Raw genomic sequence first — 11,797 nt, 5'->3', positions numbered from 1 at the left:
GAAGCAAGATAGGAATCAGTTACTGAGTTGCTTGTAATAGTGACCTGAACAGAAGCAAGTGAAAATTCTAACACTGCAAACACAAAACACAATTTGGAGACACCCTCCAGTAGTTTGAGGTTGCCCAAAGAAAAAAATAATTTGCTCCTGCAAGTTTTCCCCAAACATTTTCTTCTGTTTTTCCTACAGTAAGTTAAAGTCTCCATTACTGCTCTCCTAGCCAATGTTAAAGCTAGGAGATGTAACAAGACTGGGTCAATGGAGAAGTAATTAAACAGTTTTGAGTGCAGGCCCAAAACCATATAAACTGCAAGTCACCAGAACTACAATTCACCAGATTTGTATCCACCAACGTGTAACCGTGCCTTCGGCCAGGTATTTTGAAGGGGATCTACAAACTTACTTTCGGGATAAAAAACTGTTTAGTGCTTTAAAGTGAAAGGCTTCTTTCTATCTGACCTGAAAACAGTGAAAGTAGCATTGACTTATCACGTTGCACATATGCAAGAACCAGCCCATACATCACAAATAGAAAAACTGTATATTCCCTGGAACAACACACTGAATATTTCACATTCAATGTGATAAGAAAGAAATCTGTAGTGGCATTTCTATGCCATAGAACTCCCCAGTCACTGCTTGGTAACTTGCTTGGTCATTAATTGCCTTCCTGAGGGGAGAAAAAAAAAAAAAAAAAAAAAAAAAAATCTACTGAATAGACATTCCCAAAAGATGGAGAACCTTTGGGTTTATTCCACGGAGCTAACACCATGTTTATCCTTAGGCAACCTCCTGGCACAATGGTAATAAACATGCATCTTTAAACAAGTAAGATGATGGCATATTAGTACATTGCTTGAAAGAGTCCATGCAGTATCACTTATCTAAGCTGGTAATACACAAATTCAGACTGGAACCTTCAATCAGAATTAAGCCTGACCCTCATCCCAGGTGATGATGGGAGTCCTAATAGACCTGTCCTGAATCCAAGGCAGAAAATGCATTTCACAGAATCATAGAATGGCTTGGGTTGGGAGGGACTTTAAAGATCACCCAGTTCTAACTCCCCTGCCACAGGCAGGAACCCCTTCCACTAGATCAGGTTGCTCAAAGTCCCGTCCAACCTGGCCTCGAACATTTCCAGGGAGGGGGCATCCACAACTTCTCCGGGCAACCTGTTCCAGTATCTCACCACCCGCACAGTAAAGAATTTCTTCCTAATATCTAATCTAAATCTACCCTCTTTCAGTTTAAAACCATTACCCCTCGTCTTATCACTACACTCACTGACAAAGAATCCCTCCCCATCTTTCCTGTAGGCTCCCTTTAAGTACTGGAAGGCTGCTATAAGGTCTGCCCAGAGACTTGACTTCTCTAGGCTAAACAACCTCAACCCTCTCAGCCTGTCCTCATAGGGGAGGTGCTCCAGCCCCCTGGTCATATTTGTAGCCCTCCTTTTAAGTTCTTCCAGGTCCAAGACAGATAGATACACCATCATTTGAAATAACTTCCATAAGTACAGAGGAAGATTGTGCTAAGCATTTATGGAAGACGTGCTGCCACAACAAAGCACAAAGCCATTTTTCTTACTTGATCTCCCAGGCACTTTGTGTACCCGTTTACTGTTTGTTATTTCAATACAAGGGATGAGAAAAAAGAGCAGATACTGAAAATTAGGAAGTTGGCACTGATTCCTCTGGAATTTAAACTTGTTTATCAGCCATGTCAAAGCCACTTGTACAGAAGGGACATGCCAGCTCGGGAAGATGTTGGCTTCCTCCAAAAAAGACATGAGAAACTCTCAGCTTCTTTCACAGCACATATGCAGAATACTGTATGCACAAAACAGTTAAGTCTTTTTGGCAACACGGAGACTATTTAAGAACATTGTATTAAAAGGCTCAGTGAGATGTAAACAAAACATAAAAAACCCAAGTTCAAGATTCCTGTATGTAAGTACTAAAGGTACAATCACACCATTTCCCCAGCATTACAGCCCTGCTTGCTTCCTTCCCAGGCTGTCCCAAAATACTTTCTTCCCTTCCCTGGCCTGTGCAAGGGCCACAGAGCGACTGACCAGATATTTTCAAGGGGATCTATAAAGTTACTTTCAGGATAAGAAGTCTGTATAGCGCTTAAAGTGAAGTGCTTCTTCTACCCAACCTGAAAACAAAATCAGGCAAAGCCCCCATATTGACAATAACGGACACAATACTTAATTAGCCTAATACAGTACTTATAGAATACCTTTGAATAGTTATGCGTTTTGATGAGGGCTTTCCCAATTTTACTTGCTAAAGCTGGATCTTTTGGATTTTTCTTCAAGGCCTGCTCGTAGACTTCTATGGCTTCATCAGGCTTCAACAGTAAGAGATAAAAACAAAGAAGTCAAGGATTAAGATAAAAAGTTTTTGAAGAAAACAAAATCTGATAAGACCTCCAGGAATGACCACTAAGTACTACTGGTTCACAAGCTACAAGACTTTTGAGAGAAAAATGGTCACTATGAAATTGCAGGAAGAGCAAAGCTCACGTGAATTTACATTTCCGTGCTAAAACAGAATGTGGAGAGAACTTGGCAAACAAATGAGTTTGAATTAATCTGGTTCTTTTTCTACTGAAATTTCTCTACTACTATTTTCACTATTTAACAAACTTATGCAAACTTATTACTGTGTTGGACGATCATCCATTTCTCTCCTCTAGCCATATTATAGCAAATCTAAACAATTTCCCTTTTGCTTTATAATTCTTCATTGAGGAGAAAACTACACACAAACATTAATAAGTAATCAACCATTAATCACCTACAGATCTCCAAACTAGTAATCTAAACTATTAGTTGTATGTCCTAACCCTAGCTATTCTTTCAAAATATGAATTTAAATGTGTATCCTTCAAATTCCTATGTCCACTTGACTACATTGTCTTCTACAAATACTGAATAACATTTCCAGTTCATCAAGAAAGCAAAGGATATAAAAAATGTATAGGAATTCAATAATTTACATTTTTTAAATAAAAATTCCAGTATGAGAACTAAATTACCTAGAATTATTCTAAGCTTCAGAACTCCTCTAAACATCTCCAACTTCTTTCTGAATTTAATTTAACTCTCACTTTAGATTTTTGTTAGTCTTATGGGTCAATGTTCTTCTAGAGAAAATTCTCTCCTTGACTTTCACCCAGTCAGTTATTGAAGAAATACACTTTCAACAGCTTTTTCTTTGAGCTTAGAACAGTTACATTTGTAGCCAGTAATTATGTTTTTTTACATCCTAAAGCAGTTTCTGTTTGCCAACTACTAATCAATAAGAGTCAGCATGCTACATTGTCTCAACTTGCCAAAGTCAACAAGTGACTCAATCATTCTATTCATCTCTAGCAAGCACTTACCTCTTGAATATTCATGTATGCATCACCAAGAAGAAGAAAAGTATGAGCACTTGGCAGTTTTTCTACTAGGTCTCTGCAAACAGAAGACAGAACCTTGCTCAATATTTAACATGTCAATACGGGTATCTAAACAACAACCAATAGGGCCCAACAATTTTATCCTTTGCAGATTTTAGTTTTTATTTCTGGAAATAAAACAAAAGAATCTGAGATATCTTTCCAGAATAGGACTGCCAATTACTGTTTTAAATGTTACAACACTTACTCAAATGAATTCATTATGTCACTAAATATTTCACAGTAGTAGAACAGGAAAAAATGAGCTCACCATGTTACCATTAAACATCTAGGAAAATATGTACACACATCACGAACTTTTACCTATAGCAGCCAGCATATAACTTCTTATCTTTCCTGTAGTGAAGATAAATATCTGCCATTTTTTCTTTAGCTTGTACAAAGTAAGGCTGTTCAGGAGTAATATTTCGGAGCATAGTCAAGGCTTGTTCAACATCTCCTTGAGCAATTGCCAGATCTGCATTTGCAATCACAACTCTTAGTTCCTCAGGAGTTCCAGAAAATTCATTAATGGCGTCTTGCAGTATTATAGCAGCTTCATGCTGCAAACAATAAACCCAATAGAATTAATGTATATCCTGTTGTTCAACAGTCAAAAATAAAGGCATCATAAGCAACAAAACCCACAAAAAACCCAAACCATAGTATCCATTTGTTTTGCTAAAACATTAAAAACGTTTTGTTTTGTTTTTCCTGTTGATTTTGTAAATAAAATTTGTGATATGAAATACCAGAAAAAGTTTTAGTTGAGAAAATAACATTTGCATTGCATATATACAAGGAGAAGCTCAAAATTCAACTGGACAATGTCTTTAGCACCTTGCTCTAACAGGTCTTGCTTTGAGCAGGATGACCTCCAGAGGTCGCGTCCAACTACACAATTGTATAGCTTCTCTTATATTCTTATTCATATGTAGTGTCCTACTGTTTATAACATACAGCTGATAGTAAGGATGCTGCTACACAAAGGGCATGATCCAAAAATACTTCTAATAGCATTCTGACCGCAAAACAAGAATCTACATGCCAGCACATGAACATCAACAGTATCTCCTCCTCTAAATTAAAAGGGGTTTTGTACACTCAAAATTGAGCACCTGAAAGTAGGTTCCCCCCCCCCCGCACAATTTTAGGTACAAGCTGTCAAGTCAGATATTAACATCGTGGAAATTTTACCAAGGAAATCCTCTTGGTAAACGAAGTGATGGTTTTCTATTCTGAGCTAATGAGGATAGATACTTCTGCTAATGGGAAGAGGAAGTTTTTTCAGGTATGTATTACGTCTTAACAAGTTTGCCATCTTACCGGTTCTCCATTCAAACGATGAGCTTCTACTAACTCTAGGAAGACAGACACACGATCACTTGCATCAATTTCAATTCTTTTTCCTTTAGTTTTTGAGGAAGCTGCAGGTTTTCTCATTCCAGGTAAGTTCTTTGCCATCTGTAAGGTCTTAATAGCTTCTGATAATTCTCCCATCTTCTTCTGGGTTTGGGCCTTAATTAAGTGATAAACAGGATGTTCTCTCACCTAATAAAATATAATGAGATAAGGAGTTTCCAAATTTTACTTTATGCATAGTATTCAAACCCCTTGAAAGAAGTTTGTTTTTTTTTTTTAAATATAGACTTCAGTTCCTTCTTTCCTCCAAATATATCCAATTTCAATTTCAGTAATTTACTTATGAAAAATTAGAATTTTCAAAGAGTATACAAACTAGTAATTAAGTACGTTTTTAACTAAAAATGAAAAACTATTAAATGAGATGGGACTGGGATAGAAAAACATTTGCTACAGCATTATTTGAAACTAGACTGAATTCTAACAGATTTTAAGCGTCTCCCACACTGCTGTATGCACACTTCATTAGGCTATTAATTAGAAGTAGTATACAATTATTATTTGGCACAAGTCCTGCCTGCCGTTTCTCCACCTTCTTAAAACATACTTCACATGAAAAGGAAATGTCGATAAGGGAAACGTAACTGTGTACAAAGTCGCAAGCACCTCAGTGTCTCCTAAGTAGGTAGTTAATCTTCAGCTTTCTTCCATCACTTGGAGGAAGGAACCAAGATGGGAGCATGTCAATGGTAGTTTGTCACTTTTCAGCTAAGCTCTGTCAAGAGACTTCACACAACTCAGGCCTAATAAGAGTTCTGTAGAGTGTTTCCAATTCAATGTTATTCATACTTAAGGTTCCACTGATGTAAACAAATACAAAATCCCATACTGCAATGTATTAGCCTCAAGAAATAAAACTGGTGAGGACCACTGCAAAAGAGTGAGTTTTCAAATACAGTGCTTAATTTACCAAATTTGCTTCTGAAGGGTCAGAAAAGATGGACAAAGATGTGACATTAATGGAAGAGCGCACAGAATATGGCTACTCTTTTAGCATTTAGAGTGCTTAATGCAGCATGAACTGTCAAGGGGTAACTACAGACCCCTTCTTATACCCTCATGCATCTGTGCATATCTTCATTAGCAATTGTACATCTGTGCAAAAAGTCCAGAAACAACATTAGATCACACTTCATGTCCTTCTATGCTGTCTTTTAAAGACTGTTGCAAGGTCAGTCTGAATTACAAATTCTGTTTATAGAACATGTTTTTAATATTTATGTAAGAATTTGAGAAAAAGCTACCATTTCTTTCTTTTGTATTTCAAAACAATTCCGATATGTTGTAATAAGGTATTAGTTTGTCGTTGTGGTCATTTCTTTGATAAATATTCAGATACCATGTTCATATAAACATTTAGATACTAAATTTGTAGTGAAAGAGTCAAAAAGTTCAGTTTAAAAATTAAGCATACAACTTCAGAGGATTGACTGAACAAAATGGTTTCATTCTTTTGTCCAACTCACCTCAAAATTGTAGCTCAGACAAAGTTCCAAGGATTGAGAACATAGTTTAGTATTGTTTTGAGCCAAATACACCTGGGCCATCAGTAAGTGTGCATCTGCGTACGAAGGATTCCTTTCAAGACAGTAATGTAGATTACTATGGGCTGCTTCAATATCCCCTAGGAAGTTAAAAAAGGGAAAGTGAAAAAGTAGTTGATATGAAATACAGAGGTTAAATATACAGCATTTATTAATTATTCACCAATTTTATAATTTTTTGAAAATAAACATGAGCATTTAGTGAATAAACTCATATACAAAGTATTATGTGGCTATGAAAAGAAATCAAATCAGCTCAAAGGTAAGATATCTTCCCATTGTTCCATCTGTGAATCACTCAATAAGTGATGTTTTTTGGAAGCAATAGATTAAAAAATACCATATTTATGTGTCTGTATAATTAAGATACGCTCATACAAATCGCAAAGAAAGGCAGCGCAAATGTTCTTCATTTAGCTGTAATGCAGTGTTCTGCAGTGAAAGAAAAACATTCATTATGATTTAAAAGTATGAAATTAATTTTTTATATTAAAAAAACTAAAGAGGTGGCTAGCTAACCATTTATATAACTATTACCTGACAAGTATTTCACTTTTGCAATTAAAAAGACAGCTTGTTGAAGACCAGGCACAGTTTTTACCACAGTTTCAAGAACAGAAGCACAGTGCTTAAGAAGTGGTGAAGGAGACTGCCCAGGACTTGCAGGCTAGGAGTAAAAAAAAAAAATAAAAAAATAAAAAAATAAAAGCCACCCAAACAAACAAAAACCAACACTTCAGTTGACAGGTTTTGGATTTAGATTTCACTCTAAGTCTGAGCTTCACTTTAAACCAAAATGAGTAACAGCAAAGCGTTGTTATTTTCTTCAGCCCAAAAAGCTGAAAGCTGTCATTGAGAAGAAGCAAAAATGTTTTAAATTTAAGAGGGCAACTTCTTGATATCAGCAGGAACACAAGACAGCCTCATGGACTTCAAGGATGATAAAACGCTTTAGACCTGACATAAGCTGAAGAGTCAGTCCATAAACATTTGGCGACATACTCTGAATTACCATGCCAACTCATCCAACGCAATAGTAACATGAACTAAACTTCAAGAGAGCTGAAGTTGCAATGAATGACCAGAAAGATGAGAAGAAAAGGTTCTGCTCCTGTCCCTCCTACCCTCATTCCATGCCACAGAACATATCCATGCTGCTAGCAACAAACTGAAAATAGCAGCTGAGAAGTAGCTACTTTCATGTAAATTGCTAGTACAATGTACCAGATTTTAGTTGCTCATTATCAGAAACATTGTTCATTTCCCTCTATTACTTTAGCTAATTGCCAACTGTTATATATAAAAAAGGAAAAGGCAACCTAAAGATCCTTCTGTTCACAGCTAACATTTCCACAGGACCCATGCCCTGGGGAAGCAGCAATCCTCCACTATCAAACTGGAAGCCTCCACCACCTGGCTAAACTCCTCACTTTCTAATAATACAAACTCTTTTTTGCAATAAAGAAATAATGAAACTTCAGGAAAAGCCTATATTTTCTTTTACAAATCTTTCTACAGACAATAGTTCATGAAAACCAGTTTTCATTCCAAATTAAAAACCATCATAGCTATTAGGTACTTCTGGAATACACCCCAGGGAAGTCTTCAAACAAGACACTACCTCGTAGAAGACAAGATGCTTCTTATTTATCTCCATCTGTGACATGAAATTGTCATTGCTACTGATGTTTTAGGCTTTCATACGTTACCATTTCATTATAGATGGTGGGACAGATCATAACAATGGAAAACTACTTGTTTATGTGCAGTTTTAAAATCTAACAGGCAAACAAGTATTTATGGGAAGGTTCTATAATCAGACTAGAAATCTGCTAATGACAGGATAACAAGAGTCAGCTGCCAGCTATTTCAGAAGAATAATCTATTTAAGGAAGACGCTATTTAAAGAAACTTTTAAATGTGTTTCTTCAGCTTTAGAGGTGTCAGGTCTCTGTTCAATTTATTAAGTTCTACATGCCTTTGTTGCCAAAACTAGCACAAGCAAATTCAGTCACAGAATATTAGCCATTTAAGTAAGTGATATTTTTCTTTGGAATTAGTAATAATAATAAAAATAATAATAATATAAAAAAGTAGTATTCCATTGATTTTTACCAACACACAAAAGACATTGAAATGAAGAAAGAACATATGTATATTGAAAAGATATCCTGAGCTGACAAAAATATTTCAAGAATAGGATTGTCAGTGTGAACATCCTAGTTTCATATTGAGATAGCTCTATTCACTGCTTTGTTACAGTTTCCTGATCAAAAGAGATACTAAAAAAGTACAAGTACTCACACACAGCGCATTACACAAATATCCCAAGTTTTCTCAGGTGTCATTATTGCAGTTTGCCCACTTCACAGAAGATGTATTTTCATAGTTAGTTTGTTTAAATAGTGGTGTAATATCTTAAGACATATTTTTACTTCAAATAAATTGACATTTTAAGAGGGAAAATTTTTAAGTTTTTGCTTCATGATCTCGAAATGAAATCCAAGAATAATTTCCAGTTTCAGACACATGTGATCTACAGCTGCTTACCTGTGCTGGGCAAAAATTAAGATATTCCCTAATGATTTCTAGCAAGAAATCGGGGTTTAGTTTTTCAAAATATTCCACACCAAGAGGAAAACCATGCAAAGATGAAAAGTGAGTATCCAGAACATCATTCAACAAGGCAATAACTTCTTCTTGTCTTTTATGTTTTTTCATAGCTAGGACTGCACGCAAGAAAGATAATTCCTATAGGAAAAGAAAGAAATAAAACATTCTTCATATTCCAGATACATTCATCTGTTACTCACACAATACTACATTATTAATAATGTTAGCCATTTCTTCTTTCTATTTAGGGATACTGTAAGATATTTAGTATGTTCACTGTAAATGACACTGATGATTGTTATATCAATGCACTCCTTTAATTTGTACAAGCAGCTCTACATTTTTCTGAGCACAACATCCTGAAAATAATTAATATCCTTCCCTTACTGATATTTTAAACTTTCAGAGATAAAGCACTGCAGGAAGGCAATGATGTTTTTGCTCTGCAAGCAAACAGCGTTGTGTTGCAAAGTTAGGCACGACATTAACTTAGATTGATAGGAAGAAAAACTGAAATTTAGATTCAATAATACTCCATTAAGAATGCTCTGCTCAAGTGACTGAAATATAGAACATGAAGTAGCTAGTAGACCACAATTCAGATTGTAATTGAAGTATTTTAATGAAGGAAGATGTCTCCTACCCCAGATTTCCCAATGGACTGTTGAATTTCATTAAGAAACTCCAACTGCTGCTCTGCATCTTCTAATTGTCCTTGTATTAGCTGACAACGGATAATTCCTGTAACATATTTAAACATTTTATTGCAGATTCATCTTCTTAGTCAAGCACATGCTTTGTTTTCCAGAATTAATTTTTTCTCTCCTCAATCTCTTCATAAAGTGGTGATACAAGAAGAAATAATAGTGCAAGTCTTATAGTAATGCAGATTTTATGTACTTAGAAATACCTAGGATAGATGATACACAATTGATACCTTCATATATTCAATGCTATAAAGTAGTTTCATGGAAAGACCTCATCCCTTATACTACAAAGTTAAAACCAGCAAATCTTCAACTGGTTCTAGACTAAGTAGAAGCACCATAAAGTTTGGCTTCTAACTTCAGAACAAGTACAAGAAGCAAGATGAAATTAAAGAAAAAAAAAAACCAAAACCACAACAAAACCACACACACCCCCAACCACACACACAAACTACTCCTACCCTCTAAATATTTCGTACTGTTTGAAGTTTCAAATTAGAAGGCAATGGCATAGTCAAGGAGAAAAAATGCAGGGGAAAATCTGTGAAGCAAGTATGCCATGTTTACTCTCCATTTTCTTGACAGCAATCGGACTTTATCAAAAGTAATTTTTTTTTAAAGAACATAACATGTACATCAAAAGTATCAGATGTTTTGACTTGATTATGTTTTTCAATCTAATTCAGACATGTATGTAGCCATGGACGTCTTGTTCTATCAACTGCCCTTGAATTTTTTATTTTTGTAGCACATAAGAGTTTTCTAGTTCTTAGGCACTACAGAAATTAAAAAAAAAAAAAATACAGCTACATCTCTGTCATTACCATTACTTTGAGAGTTCTAATAGAGAAAGTTTCACTTTTCAAAAGGAAGACCAAAAGACATACCCAGTAAGGAGAAACTGTTGCTACAAGGAAGACAGCATAACATGAATCAGGAAGTACTGCCCAATGCTTCTGTTCTAATAGTTTTAGATTTTCCTACTAGCAGTAGTAGGAAAACTTGATCAAAAAAGCATCGTCTGTGTCTTAAGACCAGTAAAACCCAAAAGAAAGTGTAAGACCTTACCAGTTAGTGCAGAAACGCTTGTTTCATCAAGTGTCATAGCAGTCTTGTACCATTTTAAAGCTTCTTTCACTTTCCCTTGTAAAATCATTTGGTAGCCAAGTTCAGTAGCAAATTCTGCATTGTCAGGTGCCAAATCAGATGCTCTTTCAACTAAGGTTTGTGCATGTTGAAGGATGAGTTGGTTCCGGCCACACTAATTGTAAGAATAATCTTTAAACCTCAAGTTTTTCTTATTTTTCAGATTCCCTTAGAAAAACACACTGAATATTGCTGCAGCAGTTGAGACATCATCTCATATAAGACTAATATAATCTGTAGTAATTCTATAAAAATTGTGACATTAAAGTGTGCTGGATTCAAACATAAGTATAAAATACCATACAATAAGGAATAGTTGATAGTTGCTTTGAATACTTCCTTAAAATGATTCTCAAATACAAAGATTAAAGAAACCTTCAGTTTCAAGGCTATGTGATTAACCTTGTCACTTTCCTACATTAAGAATATGGTTGGTGGACATTTGAGCATATTTTCATTGGAAACCTGTTTCTCATTTAAAAGCAAGCAGTAAAAACATTTTTGGAATGATATGGCTTAAGTATTGTAATTCATACTGAATGTAAAGCTTTAAAAATGTAGTTACCAAAGGGTACACAAGGTAATCAATTTTAATTGTCTGCAGTCTTCTACATTTTAGTAGACATTTAACATCTGTCTACTGAAAATAAAACAAAGAACAGGACATATAGATAGTTGCATGCTGCTTCAGAAAAAAAAAGCATACTCACTGTTCTACTGAAAGCTAAAGCCATTTTATAGAAGAGCTGCGAATTATGTGGTTCTAACCTGTCCAGTGCTTTAATTAGGTCTCCCAATCTTACTGAAGCCTTGGAGAAAAAGAGGTAACATAACAAGTAATAGAAAGAATGAACAGATTAGGACATTTGAACAGTTTTCACTATAAACTAGTCACATATTTTACTATGCAAT

The 11,797-nt window shown here is 35.3% G+C and overlaps 1 protein-coding gene across 1 annotated transcript in view; it reads right to left on the bottom strand.

Annotated features, from left to right (window-relative positions):
• TTC21B (tetratricopeptide repeat domain 21B) overlaps nt 1-11,797 on the bottom strand; it is a 42,308-nt gene that overhangs the window by 21,381 nt on the left and 9,130 nt on the right. Inside the window, exons 8-17 of the mRNA XM_082314696.1 lie at nt 11,596-11,694; nt 10,808-11,000; nt 9,676-9,773; nt 8,970-9,170; nt 6,957-7,086; nt 6,342-6,499; nt 4,780-5,004; nt 3,778-4,016; nt 3,397-3,469; nt 2,248-2,358 (exon numbers count right to left, since the gene is read on the bottom strand). Coding sequence (XP_082170822.1) covers nt 2,248-2,358; nt 3,397-3,469; nt 3,778-4,016; nt 4,780-5,004; nt 6,342-6,499; nt 6,957-7,086; nt 8,970-9,170; nt 9,676-9,773; nt 10,808-11,000; nt 11,596-11,694 — 1,527 coding nt within the window. The remainder of the gene's footprint in view (nt 1-2,247; nt 2,359-3,396; nt 3,470-3,777; nt 4,017-4,779; nt 5,005-6,341; nt 6,500-6,956; nt 7,087-8,969; nt 9,171-9,675; nt 9,774-10,807; nt 11,001-11,595; nt 11,695-11,797) is intronic.

This window comes from Platalea leucorodia (assembly GCF_965183815.1).
Source record: "Platalea leucorodia genome assembly, chromosome: 5".
Taxonomy (NCBI): domain Eukaryota; kingdom Metazoa; phylum Chordata; class Aves; order Pelecaniformes; family Threskiornithidae; genus Platalea; species Platalea leucorodia.
The sequence above is the reverse complement of the archived record's forward strand: the minus strand, read 5'-3'. Positions and strand labels throughout refer to the sequence as shown.